The following is a 20,266-nucleotide window of genomic DNA, read 5'->3' as shown; positions in this document are numbered from 1 at the left end:
CTAAGAATGATACATAAACTCCTTAAAATGACTTCATAAAATACCTTAATGATCTAGATACATGTTTACACGACTCTGCCCACCAAATCTGGCTTCAAGATATTTTCCTATTGTAAAGAGTATCAGCACCCATTCCAAGAAGTTTAAGTTACTTATCTAAAAGTCTCAATTTCAAAACACTCTCTGTGGCCAACAATTCTAGGCCAACAAATACTAGGCCTCTGAACTCCCAGATTTGACCAGCGATCTGTGCTACAGTTAGTCGTTCATTACTAAGGATCAATATCAGACAAAAAACAGCAATATAGTAAAAACCAAAGACAGCATGCTTCAAATGCTAATGGTAATTCAGACTAGCAGTATGTATAAAAACCAACCAGCCAGACTTCAGAGGTATCTTCTTTTTAAAAAATTTTTAAGGTTTATTTATGTTTGAGACAGAGAGAGACAGAGCATGAACGGGGGAAGATCAGAGAGAGAGGGAGACACAGACTCTGAAGCAGGCTCCAGGCTCTGAGCTGTCAGCACAGAGCCCGACGTGCGGCTCGAACTCACAAACTGTGAGATCATGACCTGAGCCGAAGTTGGCCGCTCAACCGACTGAGCCACCCAGGCGCCCCCAGAGGTATCTTCTAAGCAAACAGAATTCCCTCTTCAAGAAGACCTCAATGCAAGCACCGCGTGTTTTATTGAGCTTCACTTTGTTGTGCTTTGCAGGTACTGTGCTTTTTTACAAACTCAAAGTCTGTGGCAACCCTGCTTTGAGCAAGTTTACTGGTGCTGATTTTCCAACCGCATTTGCTCACTTCATGTGTTCATGTCACATTTTGGCACTTCTCGTCATATTTCAAACTTTTTTATGATTATTGTGGGTGATCTGTGATCAATAATCTTCGATGTTACTATTATCATCGTTCTGGGACGCCACGAACCACACCCATGATGACGGCGCACCTAACTGAACTGACAAATGTCGTGTGTTTTGACTGTTCCACCAACCGGCCAATCCCCTCTCTCTCCCCCTCCCTTGGAGCCTCCCTATTCCCTGAGAAACAACAATACTGAAATGAGGCCAATTAGCAACTGCACAATGTCCTCTAAGCGTTTCAGTGAAAGGAAAGACTCACACATCTCTCGCTTTAAATCAAAAGCTACAGGTCATGATCTCGCGGTCTGTGGGTTCAAGCCCCTCATCGGGCTCTGGGCTGACAGCTCAGAGCCTGGAGCCTGATTCGGATTCCATGTCTCCCCCTCTCTCTCTGCCCCTCCCTGCCCCTCCCCCGTTGCTCTCTGTCTCTGTGTCTCAAAAATGAATAAACGTTAAAGAAAAAAAATTTTTTTTTTTTTTTAAAAAGCTAGAAATGATTAAGCTGAGTGAAGATGGCATGCCAAAAGCTGAGACAGGCTGAAAGCTAGGCCTCTTGCACCAAGCAGTCAGCCAAGTTGTGAATGCAAAGAAAAAGTTCTCAAAGGAAATGAAAAGTGCTACTCTAATGAAGCCATGAACGACAAAAAAGTCAAATGGTCTTATTGCCCACATGGAGAAAGTTTTAGTGGTCTGGACAGATCGAATCAGCCACAGCACGCCTTAAGCCAAAGCCTAATTCAGAACCAGGCGCTGACTCTCTTCAGGTCTATGAAGGCTGAGAGAGGTGAGGAAGCTGCAGAAGGAACATCTGAAGCCGGCAGAGGTTGGTTCGTGAGGTTTAAGGAAAGCAGTCGTCTCCACGACACAAAAGAGCAAAGTGAACCCGATAGTGCTGACTGGAAGCTCAGCAAGTTCTCCAGAAGGTCCAACTAAGGTAGTTAATGAAGGTGGCTACACTAACCAACAGATTTTCAGTGTAGACAAAACAGCCTTCAATTGGAAGATGCTGCCATCTAGGACTTTCAGAGCTGGACAGAAGTCAATGCCCGGCTTCAAAGCACAGGCTGACTCTCTTGTTAGGGGTAATGCAGCTGCTGACTCTAAGCTGAAGCCAGTCCACAGCAAAACTCCTAGGGCCCTTAAGAATTACGCTAGATCTACTCTGCCTGGGCTCTCTAAAGGGAACAATAAAGCCCGGATCACAGTAAATCTGTTTACCACATGGTTTGCTGAATATTTTAAGCCCCCTGTGGAGACTACTGCTCAGGAAAAAAAGATTCCTTTCAAAATATTACTGCTCATTGACCATGTACCTGGTCACCCAAGAGCTCAGATGGAGGTGGACAAGGGGATTAGCGTTGTTTTCATGCTGCGGACACAACACCCATTCTGCAGCCCATGGATCAAGGAGTCATTGTGGCCTTCAAGTCTTAGTATTTAAGGAATCCATTTCACAAGGCTGTAGCTGCCATAGATAGTGATTCTTCTGATGGACCTGGGCAAAGAAAATTGGAAATCTTCAACAAAGAAGTCACCTTTCCAGGTTCCACTAAGAACATTCATGATTCATAGGAAGAGGTCAAAATATCAACATGAACAAGAGTTTGGAAGAAAGTAACTCCAACCCTGATGGAAGACTTGGAGCAGTTCAAGCCATCTGTACGGGAAGTAACTGCAGATGTGGGAGAAAAAGCAAGAGAACTGAAATTAGCAGTGGAACCTTAAGACGGGACTGAATGGCCGCCACCTCGATAAAACCTGACGGGGAGATGCTTCTTATGGATGAGCAGCGAAAGCTGTTTCTCGAGCTGGAATCTACTCCCGGGGACGACGCTGGGAAGACTGTCGAAAGGACAACAGAAGATGTAGAATGTCACATAAACCTAGCTGATCAAGCAGCCGAAGGGTCTGAGCGGACAGACTCCAGTTCTGAAAGAAGTTCTATTGTGGGTGAAAGGCTATCAAACGGCATCACCTGCTACAGAGAAATCATTCATGAAAGGAAGAGCCAATCAATGCCGCAAACTTCATTACTGTCTTATTTTAAGAACTTGCCACAGCCACCCCACCTTCAGCAGGCACCAACCTGACCATCAACATGGAGGCAAGAGCCACCAGAAAGATTATGACTCACTTAAAGCCCAGGTGATGGTTGGCGTATTTTAGCAAAAGTATTTTTTAATTAAAGTACGTACGCTATTTTTTTAGACATGAGGCTATTTCACACTTAATAGACTATAGTGTAGTGTAAAACATAACTTTTATATACACTGGGAAACCAAAAAATTCATTTGACTCATTTTATTACAATATTTGCTTTATTGCGGTGGTCTGGAACCAAACCCACAATGTCTGAGGTATGCCTGTATATTCTATTTTAAGAAAGGCGCCTATAAACTGCATTTCCCAAGCAGAATTAACTACAAGAATAATTAGAATTGCAGCAGAATGCATTTAATCAGGAAAGTGCTATCGAACAAAGAACATCTATAAACAGAATGTACTCCCAGCTAGGAAAAAAAGAAGGGAGGTTATCCTATCTGCAAAGACATACACACAAGCAATATACAGCAAATGACTCTGTTAGATACAGGAAGATAAGCCAAAAGAAAGTGGCTAAGAAGAAAATTCCAAATATCTTGGAGACTATTTCCATAGTCAGCCATCAAAGGCCGGACAAGGATCATTACTATCCCCACAAGAGGGAAGTCAGGCAGAGGGCAACCACAGCTATTTGACATTTCTCTTAAGACCCAGAATTGCTTTTTCATGCCCTGCCTTCGGAAATCACAAAACACCACCACCAGAAGAGCTCTGTAACAGCCAGAGACTTAAGAATAGTCAGTCCAAGAGGCTACTGACAGCTTCCGAACTGTCATCCCCACTGAGGGCGTCATCGCTGTGACGGGGATCCTGCATCCACATCTCATCGAACTGTGTGACCCTGAGTGAGCCAGAGTCTCTCCAAGTCTTACTTTCCTTAGCTGTCAAATGGGATAATAATAGCTACTTTCAAAGGTTTCACGTAAGGATTAAAGACAATGTTTGTAAAGCACCTACCAATGTCTGACGTATAACAGGTGCTATAAATGTTAGTTACGGTTACCAGCAACGGCATTCTAAATACCATTCGGGTCCATTTTATCCACACACAAAAAACTGTTGTCAAGTTTACTAATGATTTGCTTTGTAAATCATTTTTGTTTTGCTTAAGAAAAGAAAATACTGAAAAACAAGGAGAGATGATAGGGTATCCTCACCTTCTTACCTACAACACTGGATCAGGTTATTGCCCCAGGAAGTTGATCTCCCATGTAGATATTCCTACTCCTACATTTCACTAAGATCTTAAGCTTGGTTAGAAAATAGTGAGCCACAGTGTTATCCTAAAATGTGGCACTGGCAAAGAAAAAAGGCATTTTTTTAATTATAAACTCAAGAAATCAAGAATATGAGTGTAATTTATTACGATGAAAACTATAATATATGTATTTATAATTATAATTATATATATAATTATAAATATATACATATAAACTTCCACAAGGTATCAATTTAGCCAAACAGATACCCTCATTGAACTGGATTTCTTTCATCTCTCAAGTGTTCAAGGAGGGGAAAAAAACCTATTTGAAGATACGAAGCTCTAAGAAGACCTCATTTTTAAAGCAATGACTTTTAGAGGACATTCTACAACCAGAACAAGTCACTATAACCCCTTTTACTTTATACATTTATACTTGAGATCTGATGTCACACACAACCCTGAGTCACTCTAAGAATCAACAAATTATATTTCCTAAGCTGAACTGAGGCAGAAAAGGTTAGCATATATTTTAGAAATAACTTCTAGACTTTAAAACCATTTCCTGCCTAATCCTCAGTTAATCAGAACATGAAATTAACTATAACTCACTCTTTTCCAAACAAAATCATGTTGACCAAGACTGTAATGTAGTCTTAGAAGGCTTTGAATTCATATTGAGTTCTGTCCAAATTATTTTCATTCCTACAAGTCATGTACAGACACAAACGTTAACACTTACTCAGATTTGCTGCCATGGATTCTAAATCTGCTATTAGACCTGGAAGCTGCTGTAGCTGCTCCTGTAACTCGACGAGGCTCGTCTTCTTTTTCTCCCAGTGTGCGGAGAGCATAACCACCTCACTGTCCACCAGCTGCAACACAGAGGAGCAAGAATAAAGCAAAACCCGATTTCAGGCACAAGGAAATGACAGTCAGCACAATGAGAGTTGCTCAACTTTAGCTTTAAAAACCCCTCTGCTGGTGTCCCACAACAGGACAACCTAAAGAAAACTGAAGTTGTTTTCTTTCTTAGAAAAGAACCAACTTAATATTCAGTGCGGAAAACCTCAAATTACTGTTGGTCTCCGTGCATCTTTACCCGGAGAAGAGAAAGTTCAGAAATGACCTCAGAAATCACTTCTAAGTACACCCTACTTTTGAGTAAACTACGTATTTGAAAATCCAAATCTAGAAGAAAAATAAATCAAAAAACCAACACTAACAACCAAAAGGAAAACAAAAAACAACCCGAAACACAATTACCGGGTAATTATTTGCTTTACAAAAGGAATTTTTTTTAACAGAAAAGCTCCTTGATGCCTTTATAATATATAGGATTCAATTTACGTTTAAAGAGGAACGTACTGCATAAAGTAAGGTCAACAGTACTTGTCTACGAAGGAATGATTGAGGCAAGTGATCAATTCCAGAAAAAGGAGAAAAGGATTTATGTCAACAAGGAATTCAGATGTGAAGGGCTCCTAATAGCATGGCAGTGACATACTAGACCGGCCTAAAAGAATTCTAACTTCTTTTACTGAGGACCGTGGAAAAAATGACAGTCATCAGTTTCTCCCAGACAATTTTGTTTTGGTCGTAACACGGTGGGAGAGAGAAGACTTAGGATAAGATTTAGAAGGATCAAGGAGAGGTCATCTTCTGAAAACATCACCAATGGTAAGCAAGCACTGTGAAAGATACCACATTAGTACAGTAAATACAAAGACTGCAAATTCATTATCTAACAGAAAATGTATTTGAATTTTGTCTGAAAATCAGAGTTCACGGTTTAAAAAAAAGACAATTTACACATCCCAAGATTAAGATTTTTCAGCAGTTAGAGCACGAATATAACAAATTGTTACTGAATCTCACTAAAGTAACAGAGAACTTTTTATTTTAGAGAAATAAAATATCAAAACTAGATGCAAAATTATTTGTACGTGGTGCTAGATTGCTTGGGTTTCGACATTTGAACATTCAAGAAATTCTCAACATGAAAACAAAAGAACTAAGCTCAGACAGAGAGGGTTAGAAGCCGCCTGGTTTCCTCACTCTGTCCCCAGGCTCGCACACCTCCCCCCTGCTTTTCAGCCCACACGGCAGTGAAGACCACATCATCTCTCCAGACTGAGGTGGAGAGGTGACACCAAGCTTTACTCAAGCTGTACCACTCATTAATTTTGTTTACTTAAAAATGCCTATTGTCGGGGTGCCTGGGTGGCTCAGTCAGTTAAGCATCCGACTTCAGCTCAGGTCATAGTCTCACGGTTTGTGAGTTCAAGCCCCATGTCGGGCTCTGTGCTGACAGCTCAGAGCCTGAAGCCTGCTGTGGATTCTGTGTCTCCCTCTCTCTGTGCCTCTCCCCAGCTTGCTCGCTCTCTCTCTCTCAAAAATAAATAAAACGTTAAAAAAAATTTTTTTAAATGCCTACTGCCAACCAGTTTTATAAAGATCCCTAAGAGGAGTCTAAGTAATGCTGAGCAATGTTAATATATATAGCTGTGATGCCAGACTAAGAGAACTGAGGCTTGAAACAAGGATCTGTGTTCATAAAATTTATCCATACAAACTTCTCCTGACCACTCCCTATTTGGGCTATGGGGACACAATGGTGAACGAAACAGAACAAATTCTGCCCACTTGATGCTTATGTCCTGGTAGCAGGTCTCCCAAATTCTCTTCGCTCCGGGTTTTAAACTCTAAAGAAGAAAAAATAATTCCTATATCACAGGCTGATTTGAGGATAAATAATATATTTTTCTGGGTATGCAGTGCATTATTATTTCTTTTTTTACAAAGTCTGTTAAAGCTTAACTATCCTGGTTAATCAGGTGAATCTGAAAAATCTAGAACAACTTTTCGATATTAACCATGTCTTACTGAAAATTAAAGGGCAGCATAAATATTAAAACAACTACAATCTAGTTCTTGCCTTCCAGAAAACTGAAAATTATATTCTGAATATAGGATATGAGAAATAATATATAATATAGAAAAAATATTATCAGAATACACTAACATGCCATTTTAATTGGAAAGAATGAGAGACTGAACAGATTCAATAATTACGTAATAAAACTAAAACATGTTGAGCATTTTCTGTGTACCAGGCCCTGTGCTAAGCGATTTACATACATTATCTCGCTTAGAGCACACAGCAACCTTATAAACTAAGCACTATTATCACCTCTATTTTACAGAGGAGGAAACTGAGGCGTAATAAAGTTACGTCACTTTCCCAAGGGCCAGAGTGGACTGAGATCAATCCTACAGAATCTGACACTGAAGCTCATGTGCCTAATATTCTAGGGCTTGTGCTACAGGCTGTATGAAAGGAAGAAGTGAAAATGCCGGCAAAAGAAAAGGTTCTAAAAAAACGATCAACCTGACTTCATGATAAGAAATGATCACAAGAAGGCTAATTTTTCCACCTCTAAATAAACGGTTCTGAATAAAACCAGATCTAACACCAGGAAATCAAATTTAAGCAGGAAGACAAACCCACAGCTTCATTCCAAAATTCCTTCTGTTGGGTACTAAAGGCAGAATGAAGACACTGGAAGGAGAATGCCAACGAATGCCAAGACAGCTAATAATAGTACCCAACTGTGTACGAAACTCAAGAGTTCAGCGCTTTGGGGGTACATAATTTCATGTGATTGCCAAACAACGTTGTTTGGTAAGCAGGATAGGTGGTGTTATGCGTGCCATTTTACAGATGAGGAAACAAACAACAGAGAGACTTGGTTAGGTGCCCAAGGTCAAACGTGCTAGCGCAGAAACTAGGATTTCCAGCACGCAGTTTGGTGAAACCACAGAAGAGAGCCACGCTGGACTGCAAAGACAGACAAGCACGTCTAATTTAACCAGCTTACACTTCAAATTGTTAAACCATGAATCTTAAGGGTTCAATTTGAAGGCAAACAAGTATTTCACAATAATAGGAATAAGAAAATAATGTACTGAGAGTCTGACTTTTAAAAACTGCCCTCAGAGTCTAACCCCTAACGTCATTATTAACTATTCATTTATATATTGCTAGAAAGAAAAAAAATTTAAGAACTTGTTGAAAAAAAAAAGGTGTAGAAAAGCCTAGACAAACCACAACTGTTCATTTTCTAAGATACCATCTGAATTTTAAGACTATATAGTAAGAACTAGCTCTAAAATTTAAGATGAGTATAAAATAATGTGTCAGAAAAGACTGAATGGTTCCTAAGTGTATTTGCCCCAGCAGGTTGAAACTGTTTGGTTCAAGGCCACCAAAGACACACGAGCGACAGTCTGATCAAATAAACTCATCATAGGTTAACACCGTGCATATTAAAGATAGATGTTTTAAATATTTATGTATGTCTCAACAATACATCAGAGGAATTTAAGATAAATTTTCATTTTTTAAAATGTTTTTAATGTTTGTTTATTTTTGAGTGAGAGAGAGGGAGGGAAGGAAAGAGGGAGGGAGGGGTAGAAAGAAGGAGACAGAGAACCCAAAGCAGGCTCCAGGCTCTGAGCTGTCAGCACAAAACCCAACATGGGCCTCGAACCCATGAACCGTGAGATCATAACCTGAGCTGAAGTTGGATGCTTAACTGACTGAGCCGCCCAGGCGCCCCAGTAAACTTTCATCTTTAAAGCTGAGTACTGTATTTCTGGAAAACAACAGAGGTACTTTTGATCAGATGTGGGTCTTACAATAACGCTGTGAATAAATTTAAGAACCTCAAATAGCATGAATTCAACAACGTATCTTACAGGAAATTCGTTCTCCTATATAGTTCATTATAAAACCCTTTGTACAATCAAAAGAATTATCTGTTAAAGCTCCTCTACAGAATACAGTCTTTGTCGAACACTGTGGGCCTCCCCATGCTGATTCACACAGATGCAGTAGTACACTAATCGTCCCTGCTGTATGGTATTTGATTTTACAAATAACACTAGAATTTATTCTGTAGATGGGACTGTGTAACTGCCGAAAGTTCTGGAAAAGCTGCTCAAACATCCTGGTATAAGTTTCCCGGTGCATATGTGTATGTCTCACAAATGAGTTACAGCTGCATCCAAGATAGTGCCCTCACCTCCCAGACAGGCTCAACGCAACCTGGGATAAGTAGCCACCTGCCCGGGCCTAGCCACCTCTGATTTCAAGGAGCCTCCTCTATTTCCTAGGTAATAAATGCAAAGCTGACATTATCAGAGGAAATATGTGCCATACCAATGTTCTCAGGGGAAAGCTTGAGCTGCAATGCTCTGGAAATATCCCCAGGAACAGAACTGCTCTTGGAGACGTATATGCAACTTCAACTCTTACTTGGTGCCAACTCATGCTTTCTAATGCAATCGTGGCAATTGATCTACACCCTCTAGTTCTAGCTGTTCCTCATCATGTTTCTTGCAAGGCAAGAAACCACACTGTCCTCTGCAAATGATGACCATCCACACAGACACTTGAGGCTTAAATTTTTGTTAATCTAATGAGTACAGATTTGTGGTTTCAATTTGTATTTCTCTGATTACTAATCAACTCCAAAACACATTTTCATGTTTACTGGACACTCTTATTTTCTTCTGTAAAATGCCTGGCCATAGCTTTTGCTCACTTTTCTACTGGGTTATTGCCCTCTTTTTACTGGTTTGTTGTTCCTATTTTATGAACACTTGTCCTCTGTATTATGAATTGCTTCACTTTTTCATGGTGTTGTTTAATGAGTAGAACTGTTGATAAAAATTATTAGTATTTTTGGTTGGTACTTTTTATGCCTTCTTTAAGAAATCTATCTTGGGGCGCATGGGTGGTTCAGTCAGTTAAGCGTCCAACTCTTGATTTCAGCTTGGGTCATGATCCCGATTCATGGGACCAGGCCCCACGTTAGGCTCTGCACTGACCGCATGGAACCTGCTTGGGATTCTCTCTCTCACCCTCTCTCTCTCTCTCTGCCCCTCCCCTACTGGTGCTCTCTCTCAAAGTAAATAAATGAACATTAAAAAGAAATCTTTCTCTACCCTGAGGTCTTAAAGGTTGTCCACTATTTTCCAAAAGATGTAATTTCTCTTTCACATTTAACTCTGATGGAGTCAAAATGTGAATGAAGGTCTTCAACTACTTTTATTCTGGAGGTTCTACCCAGTATAAAAGATATGAAGAAATGGAAGTTGTACACATTAAGAAGGAAGCAACAAAACTTACCATCTACACAAAACAACTCCCGGGCCCACATACAAATCATTGGAAAAGCAGATTTAGCAATATGGCTGAATATGGGATCGATATGCTGCGAGTCAAATAAATACTTCAGGTTTGGGGAAATTTATCAGGACAAAGAAGTTACTTTCTATAAAAACTTGCTAAATCATTTTACTTTAATTAGATGCTGAATTGTACTGAATCCTTGTGTTTAACTGTATGATATTATACAACTGGTCCATTATATTTTCTGCATCTGATGGCCACATATTTTTCTTTAATATATTCACGTGGTCAGTTGCATTTATCAAATCTCTAATGTCAACCTTTTAATCCTGGAATAGACCTGGCGGACAGGATTTTGGTTTTTACGCGCTGCTGGGTCTGTCTGCCAACACAAGCATACGGTGCAGATGTCCGCCAAAGAATGCCTTTTGTTGATCATCCAGCACTCACAGGACATCCACATGACAATGCCAAGTTCCGGCTAATATTTACGTAGGAAAACTTTACATACCAGCTTGACCCCCACTTTAAAACAGTGTGCGAGAAGATGCCCAAATTGTATTTCAAACACAGCTGTTAGAATATCACAATCACGATACAGCATGAGGAGCACATCCACAAAGGAGGTGCATATTGCTGGCGCTGAGAGGCCGCACGACTGCACATAAGCAACGCTTTATTAACAGTCATGTTAAAAGTCTGGTAATCAATCGGAAAACTATGCTTTAAGCACTCTACATCCTAACAGAATGCTCCAGGTATAGACATTTTGCTGGTTTTAAATACAGTTAAGCAAGCTGGTTGAGGGCTGTGGGTGACACGTCATAACTTTTCCAATTTAGAATACGGGAAATAGACTCCTTGTCAGAGTTTTTGCATGGAACATCTGACTTTCAGAAACTGAAGTTAAGCGAGAGATGAGGACTTTGTTCATAATTTTTCTATCTATATTCATGAGTGAGACTGGACCTCAGTGTCACTTTCTCATACTTCCCTTGTTTGGTTTCAGTATTAAAGTTACGTTAGTCTCATTCAGTGGGTTGGGCACAGTTTCCTCTTTTTCATTTGCTACAAGAGTTGGTCTAACATTGAAATGGTAGATTCCCCAAGTTTGATAGAACTCTTCTACCTAACTCTGCAGCACTTTCTGAGCAGAAACAATTTTTAATCACTAATACAATTTCCTATTCCCTATCTGAATTGCTTCTAGAATTGATTTTGGTAAAAATTTCTAGGATTTTTGCTATTTCATCTAAGTTTTCAAATTTGTCAGAGTTGTTCATAAACTCAATCTTTTTGCTCTCTGTGATAACTGGTAGCATTCTCTTCAATTCTTAACATTATTTGTCTCTTGATGAATACCGTTAGAGATTTATCTACTATATTAGTCTTTTCTAAGAACGTTTCACTTTGGAGGCACCTGGCTGGCTCAGTCGGTAGAGCACACAACTCTTGATCTCAGGGTTGTACGTTCAAGCCCATGCTGGGTGTAGAAATTACTTAAAAATAAGTAAAACTTTAAAAAAAAAAAAAAAGAACTTTTCACTTTTAGTTTCTACTGTATTTTTATATTCTATTTCATTTACTTCTCTCTATCCTCTTTTCCATTCTTTCTTCAAGGCTTATTCTGTTCGCTTTCCAAATTCTTAAGTTAGTTTAGGTCACTGTCAGTTTTTCTTTTTTCTCTATAAAACTTCCATCTAAGTAGACTTGAGCAAATTCAACAGCTTACATGTAAATTTTAAAGTTTTCAACACCAGGGTGCCTGGGTGCTCAGTCAGTTAAGTGTCCAACTTCGGCTCAGGTCATGATCTCATGGCTTGTGAGTTCAAGCCCTGTGTCGGGCTCTGTGCTGACAGCTCAGAGCCTGGAACCTGCTTCAGATTCTGTGTCTCCCTCTCTCTCTGCCCTCCCCTGCTCACGCTCTATATCTCTCTCATTCTCTCAAAAATAAATATTTTTTAAAAACGTTTTTCAAAATAAAGTTTTCAATAATTTTCCTTCTTTGAACCATAAATTAGTCATAGTATTTTTTATTTCAAACCTATGGAATTTTCAAAATTGTTTTCCTGTATTGATTTTCAGCTTCATTTGCAGGAGGATCAGAGAATAGTCTGTATGACTTCATTTATACGAAACTTGTGAGAATTGCTTTATAGCTCAGTAAATGGTCAATTTTCATGTTTTCTAAACATGCTGTAAAGAACCTGTACTTTACATTTGCTAGGACAGTGTTCTACATTTGTCCATCAAGTCAAATTTGTTAATCACATTATTTAAATCTCCTATATCCATACTTCTTTTATCTTGTTTTTTTGTTTTTTTGTTTTTTTTTTCTATCAACTAAGAGGAATGATTTAAAATTCTCCCATTTTGATCACGGATTTATCTGTTTTTTCCCTTGTAGTTCTATTTGTCTTTTATATATTTAGTTTTTCCTATATTGCCTTTCCCTCATTATTTCTAGAATGTTTATTAGATAAGCTGATCCATATGAAACACTAACTTTACACAGCAAAATTAGTCCAATACTGGTAATCTCACTGGGTTCAACCTAAAGATCTTCTGTAACTATTCTCTACTAACCCCTCTTTCATATTTATCTCCGAGATTCCTCATCTCAGAGATCCCTTTCTTATCTCAGATATCTCTTCCTTATCTCCAAGATCCCTTCCTTACCTCCGAGATCCCTTCTAAGCAGGTGACTTTCTTTCTTCATTGCTATATTCTTTCTTCAGCTGTATACAATTGCTGTTTAAGCACACACTTTGGATTTTTAATGTCACTGACTTTTTAAAGTCCTGTTTGACAAAGCCTTATTCCTTACTCATTTTTTAATCCACCTTTTACCTCTTTAAAAGACTCTGCATATACCTATTTAACAGTCTATATCCAACAGTGCAATATCTAATGTCCTTTGTAGGTCTAAGTCTTATTCTTTGGTTCTGGTGCCTCTCAAACTTTTCATAATATATCTGTGTGTTTGCTAAATTTTTTTTTTTTTTTTTTGGAGAGGTGGCAGAAAATAAATCTGTAGGAAAAAAAAGAAAGTTGGTCTGTAGAAATATTGAGGGGCCTAGGTTTACACAGTTTCATCCACACAGACTTTGTGTTTGTTTCTGTTGGGTGTCAAAGAACACAGTCACCTGTGTTCCCTTTATTCTTAATTCAGTGTTTCCTCAATCATGCAGGAAGTATGGAGTGGGGCTCTGCACTGATACGACGCCAAGATGATGGTAACAAATCTAGAAACAGGACTGTATTTATTCCAAGCTGTTACAAAGACAGACAGATTTCCCTGTTGCCTCCTTTTGTAGACAGGTAGCTTTTTTTCCCCTACCTTAACCTTTCACTGAGGGATACAGCTGCTTCAAAGATTCAGGAGCTGTATGCGTCTCAGACCCAGTTCCCCACAGAGTCTCCTTTCTCCATAAATCTTGAAGCTTTTATTTTAGTATTTGACCCCAGCTTCCATGTTTGTTTGTTTTTTAACCACTCTGATTTCGGTTCCCTTTTTTTCTTCTGTTTTCTGTTTTCTTCCCCCCCGCCCCCCCCCCTTTAGGATCTCCTTTTTTTGTGAGCCTAACACACTAAATAATTTTTAAAATATCTATCCAGCATTTAAGTGTTTTACAGCTACAGGGCTTTTCAAAGTACCTGGTCTGCCTTACTACCAGAAACCTATATTCCCCCTTGTCAGTAATTTCTAAGAGAAACGCTAATGTGTAACTTTCATCACATACATTACTCTTCTCTATGTAACTATTACAGCTTCCCACATCTAGGTAAGTGGTTAAGAAAGTCAGTCTACGTTAATTAAAATTCAGAATCACACAAGTGTTTTTATAAAGAAGTAAGTCTGACTGACAACCATAGGACAGAGTATTTAATCTTGGCTAATAAAGCTATAAGTACGTGTACCAAATACTTTTCACCACAATCACTTTTATACACAATAAAAGTACACTTTATAAAAAGTACAATCACTTTTATACATTATATACTCTACACATAGTGCCTCAAAATAGTTTGTTCCCCTAAGTGAATTGAGGATCACCCCTGAAAGTTTTACATTTATTTGGTAAGCAAATTAATGGTTTTAGGCTTCAGACTCAACTTCAAAACATTATACTGAGATGAACCAAATATCTCCTTGAGACTGGAGGATAAAAGTCATAAACTCTCTACGCCTAACTCAGCTTAGATTTAGTTGAGAAGAATTGCAAAAATTTAATTTAGGGAGTTTCATAACTACTAAATTCAATTTCAGATATCCTGCAAAATACTTTAATGCAATTCCAAATTTAATTTCTTACAATTTAACGCTGCGAAAAGAGATTTCCCCCCAAGGTTAGCCCATTCTTTACCTCTCCAGCACTTGCGCATTCCTTGGCTCTTCTGTGAAGTGCAGCCCATGTATCTTCATACCTAAAAAAAGCCAAAAATAATTCTCAATGCAAACCACACATTTAACAAAAATACTATCTGAAGTTGAACCTGGGGGTGCCTGGGTGGCTCAGTCGGTTAAGCATCCGACTTTGGCTCAGTTCATGATCTCACGGTCCGTGAGCTCAAGCCCCGCATCAGGCTCTGTGCTGACAGCTCGGAGCCTAGAGCCTGCTTCAGATTCTGTCTTCGGTCTCCCTGTTTCTCTGCCCCTCCCCTGTTCATTTTCTGTCTCTGTCTCAAAAATAAACATTAAAATAAATAAATAAAGTTGAACCCGGAACTCCTATGGTGCCAAGGAAAAAAAAAGAAAAAAGAAAAAGAAAAAAGCAACTCAAAAAATAATAGGATTTCACAAGGACACAGAAGAAACCTGAAGCGGCTTCCAATGGCCAAACCTGGGACAATCTGAGCAGCAAATTAATAATGGTAGTAACGAGTTATAACTCGAGGAATAAAACAAACTCCCAAGAGTTCACAGTGTTTGGTTTTTTTTTTAATTTTTTTTTTTAACGTTTATTTATTTTTGAGACAGGGAGAGACAGAGCATGAACGGGGGAGGGTCAGAGAGAGAGGGAGACACAGAATCTGAAACAGGCTCCAGGCTCTGAGCTGTAAGCACAGAGCCCGACGTGGGGCTCGAACTCACGGACCGTGAGATCATGACCTGAGCCGAAATCGGACGCTCAACCGACTGAGCCACCCAGGCACCCCCACAGGGTTTTATTTTTTTATTTTTATTATTATTTTTTTTTTACCCCCACAGTGTTTTAAATAAATAACTGAATAAATGAATGGGGAAGAAGGGGAAAGTACTTCTGTAGTAGAATTCCTATTAATAACTGTAGAAAAAAATGATAAAAATAAAAAAATCACCACTTCCTAAGCACAACAATAACTGTTTCAGGAAAGAATTCTAATGGATGCTAAAATTCGTGGGTGAAATTAGGAAGAGAAACAAAATATTTACATAGTCTCAAGGTATCTCCCCAAAGGACACACATAAATTAAAGGGGGGAAACAGTATAACAGTGTAGAAACCATGAAGACACTTCCCTAACCAAGTGATCAAGACTAATGAAACACATAAACATCATGTGCCTACTAATATGATGCTCTGAAAAGGACACAACACTGCCCTCCTGGTATTCTTGCCAAAACACCACTGACTTGAATTTAACCATGAGAAAATAGCACATAAACCCAAACTGAGGGGCATTCTGCAAAATAACAAAAAGTACTCTTCAAGTGTCGAGGTTATGAAAAACAAAGACTCAGGAACTGTGCCAGATTAATGGAGATGAAGGAGATAGAGTGACTAAATACAATTTATGATCTTGGATTGGATTCTGGTCCCCAAATAAGGACATTTGTAGGATAGCTGATGAAATCTGAATGAGGTCTGTCGGTTATAGGGTAGTATCGATTTCCTGGTTTTAATAATGATACTCTTTAATAAATGTACTCAGTAAGAGTACAACTGGTAAGATCATTAACAATAATCTTCAAATATGCAAAGCAATAACTGACACCACTGAAGGGGGAAATAAACCATTCTCCAATAACAGAGACTTCAATACCTCACTCTCAATAATGGTTAAAATGACCAGACAAAAGATACTTAAGAGAGGACCTGAACACCACAATAAACCAACTAGATATATAAATATATACAGAACATTCTACCCAACAGCAGCAGAATACACATTCTTCTCAAGTGCACATGGGAAATTTTCCAGGATGGATCATTTGCTAAACCACAGATTAACTCTCAATAGATTTTTTAAAGGGGAGTAAATGAGAAATCTCTGAACCTACTGCTCAATTTTGCTGTGAACCTAAAAACTGCTCTAAAAACAGCCCATATATACACACACATATATATATACATACACATACACTTATGTATACATATACACATACATATATAAATGTGTATATATATACATATATATATACACTTTTTTAAAACAAAAAGACACATAGATATCATACAATGTATCTTTTCTGACCACAATGGGATGAGGTTTGAAATCAAAAAGGAACGAAAGGAAAACTGAAAAATTCACAAATTTGTGGAAATTAAAACTTTTAAATAACCAATGGGTCAAAGAAAAAAAATTATAAATCAGACTGTATTAAGAGATGAATGAAAATAAAACTACAACATACCAAAACTTAAGGACTCAAACAGGGCTAAGAGTGAAATTTATAGCTGTAAGTGCTTACATTAAAAAGGAAGGAAGATCTCAAATCAACAGCCTGACTTCACAACTTAAGGAAGTAGAAAAAGAATAAACTGAACCCAAGCTACCAGAAGGAAGAAAAAGTAAACATTAGGGCAGATAAATAAAATAGTGAATAAAAATATTGAGAAAAATAAGTGAAATAAAAAATTGGTTCTTTAGAAAGATTCACAAAATTAAATTTTTAAGTGGACTAGGGAAAAAAAAAGAAGACTCAAAATTAGAAAGAAAAGTGGGAAATTATCAATTTTACAGAAATAAAAAAGGATTATAGGAGAGTACTATGAGTAACTGTATGCCAACAAATTGGATAACCCAGATGTAATGGGCAAATTCCTAGAAACAAAACCTACCAAGACTGAATCCCAAAGAAACAGAAAATCTGAAAAGACCCATAATTAGTAAGGAAGACTGTATCAGTCACTGAAAATCTCGCTCCTGAACAGTCAATAAATCAAAGAAGACATTAAACAGGAAATAAAAATGTATCTTGAAACAAATGAAAATGGAAGTACAACATACTAAAACTTATGGGATACAGTTCTAAGAGGAAAGTTCATAACAAATGCCTACATTAAAAAGAAAGATCTCAAATAAACAACCTAAGTTTCTACACTTTAAGAAACCAGAAAAACGAAAGGGCCCAAAGTTAGCAGAAGGAAGGAAATTATAAAGATGAGAGAAAAAATAAATGAAATAGAGAACAGAAAAACAATAAAAAAGATTAACCAACCTAAGAGTTGATTCTTTGGAATGACAAAATTGACAAAACTTTAGCCTAGACTAACCATGGAAAAATGACAGAGGACCCAAACCCACAAAACTATAAATGAAAGAGGAGACATTAGATTTGACACTACAGAAATACAAAGGATCATAAGAGGGTACTATGAACAACTATACACCAACAAACTGGACAACCGAGAAGAAATGGAAAAAGTCTTAGAAACATACAAACTGGGGCACTTGGGTGGCTCAGTCGGTTGGGCATCCGACTTCAGCTCAAGTCATGATCTCACAGTCCGTGAGTTCAAGCCCCGCATCGGGCTCTGTGCTGACAGCTCAGAGCCTAGAGCCTGTTTCAGATTCTGTGTCTCCCTCTCTCTCTTCCCCTCCCCCACTCACGCTCTGTCTCTGTCTCTCTCAAAAATAAACATTAAAAAAAAAAAAAAAACTTTAAAAAAAGAAACATACAAACTACCATAATGGAATCAGGAAGAAACAGAGAAGTTTGAATAGCAATTACTAGTAAGAAGATTGAATCAATAATCAAAAATCTCCCAATGAAGGAAAAGCCCAGCATGAGATGGCTACACAGGTGAATTTTACTAAACATGAAATGTTTCTTCTTGAAAAGAAGAATCAATGCCAATCCTTTTCAAACTCTTCCAAAAAAATTGAAAAGGAATGCTCCCAAACTCATTTCAGGAGGCTAGCAGTACCCTGAAACCAAAGCCAGAAAAGGACACTATCAGAAAAGAAAACTACAGACCAATATCCCTGATGCATAGATGGATGTAAAAACTCAGTAAAATACCAGCAAGTCGAATTCAGCAGTACATTAAAATAATCATTCACCATGATCAAGTAGGATTTACACCTGGGATAAAAAGATGGTTCAACCTCTACTAACCAATGTGATATACCACATTAATAGAACTGAAAAAATATCATATGATCATCTCGATAGATGCAAAAAAAGCATTTGATAAAATTCAGCATCTGTTCATGATAAAAACTATTAACAAATTATGTATAAAAGGAATGTAACTCAACATAATAAAAGCCATATATAAGCTCACAGCTAACGTCATACTCAGCGATGATAGGCTGTAAGTTTTCCTCTAAGATCAGGAACGAGGGCTCCCACTCTCACCATTCCTATTCAACACAGTACTAGAAGTCCTTGCCAGAACAATCAGGAATGAAACACAAGGCATCAGAATTGGAAAGGAATAAGTAGAATTGTCTCCATTTGTAAATGACATAATTTTTTATCTAGAAAATCCTAAAGACTCCACCAAAAAAAACCTGTTAGATCTAACCGACAAACTCAATAAAACTGCAGGATGCAAAATTAACATACAAAAATCAGTAGCGTTTCTATACACTAACAACAAATCATCTGAAAAATAAAATGATCTCATTTACAATAGCATCAGAAACAATAAAATGGTTGGGAATAAACTTAACCATGAAGGGGAAAGATCTCTACTCTGAAAGGTATAAGGTAATGATGTAAGAAATCAAAGATGAAAATAAATGGAAAGGTATCCCATGTTCATAGACTGGGAAAATACTGTTAAAATGTCAATACTACCAAAAGCTATCCATAGATTAATGCAATCCCTATCAAGATTCCAATGACTTTTTTTTTTAAGTAGAAAAAGCAATCCTAAAATTTATATGGAACCATAAAGACCCCAAATAACCAAAGCAACCTAAGAAACAAGAATAAAGAGGCATCACATTTCCCAATTTCAAGATATACTACAGAGCTACAGTAATCAAAACAGTCTGGAACTGGCTTAAAAACAAATAGATCAATGGAACAGAATAGAAAGTCCAGAAATAACCCCAAGCATACATGGTCAACTAATATTTGACAAGTGAGCTAAGAATACTCAATGGAAAAGACAGTCTCTTCAATAAATGGTCCTAGGAAAATGGGATATTCACATGTAAAACTAACTTATACTCTCACAAAAATTAACTCAAAATGGATTAAAGACTTAAATGTAAGACATGAAACCATGAAACTCCTGGAAGAAAACACAGGTAAGAAGTTCCATGACATGGGTCTTGGCAATGTTTTTTTGGCTATCAAACCTAAAGTACAAGCCACAAAAAGCAGTGGGAATATATCAAAATAAAGAACTTCTGCAGAGCAAAAGAAATAACAAAGTGAAAAGACAGCCTAAAGGGAAAAAAAAATTTCCAAACCATGCATCTGATAAAAGATTAATATCTAAAATATATAAGGAACACATACAACTCAATACCCAAAAAACCCCAAATAATGTAATTTTTTAAATGTACAAAAGATGTCACTAGACATTTTTCCAGAGATATATGAATGGCTAACAGGTATATGAAAAGATGCTCAACATCACTAATTATTACACAAATCAAAACCACAAGGAACTACCACCTTCCACCTGTTAGAATGGCTATCATCAAAAAGATACAATAAATTCTGGTGA

The 20,266-nt window shown here is 37.8% G+C and overlaps 1 protein-coding gene across 3 annotated transcripts in view; it reads right to left on the bottom strand.

Moving 5' to 3' along the window:
- The window catches only part of DTNBP1 (dystrobrevin binding protein 1), a 132,136-nt gene that overhangs the window by 94,667 nt on the left and 17,203 nt on the right, over positions 1–20,266 (bottom strand). For all 3 annotated transcript variants that reach the window (XM_078446615.2, XM_078446613.2, XM_078446614.2), the window contains exons 4-5: positions 14,739–14,799; positions 4,915–5,047 (exon numbers count right to left, since the gene is read on the bottom strand). In XM_078446615.2, the coding sequence (XP_078302741.2) occupies positions 4,915–5,047; positions 14,739–14,799 (194 nt within the window). The remainder of the gene's footprint in view (positions 1–4,914; positions 5,048–14,738; positions 14,800–20,266) is intronic.

The sequence above is a fragment of the Panthera onca genome, chromosome B2 (genome assembly GCF_046562875.1).
Source record: "Panthera onca isolate mPanOnc1 chromosome B2, mPanOnc1 haplotype 2, whole genome shotgun sequence".
Taxonomy (NCBI): domain Eukaryota; kingdom Metazoa; phylum Chordata; class Mammalia; order Carnivora; family Felidae; genus Panthera; species Panthera onca.
The sequence above is the reverse complement of the archived record's forward strand: the minus strand, read 5'-3'. Positions and strand labels throughout refer to the sequence as shown.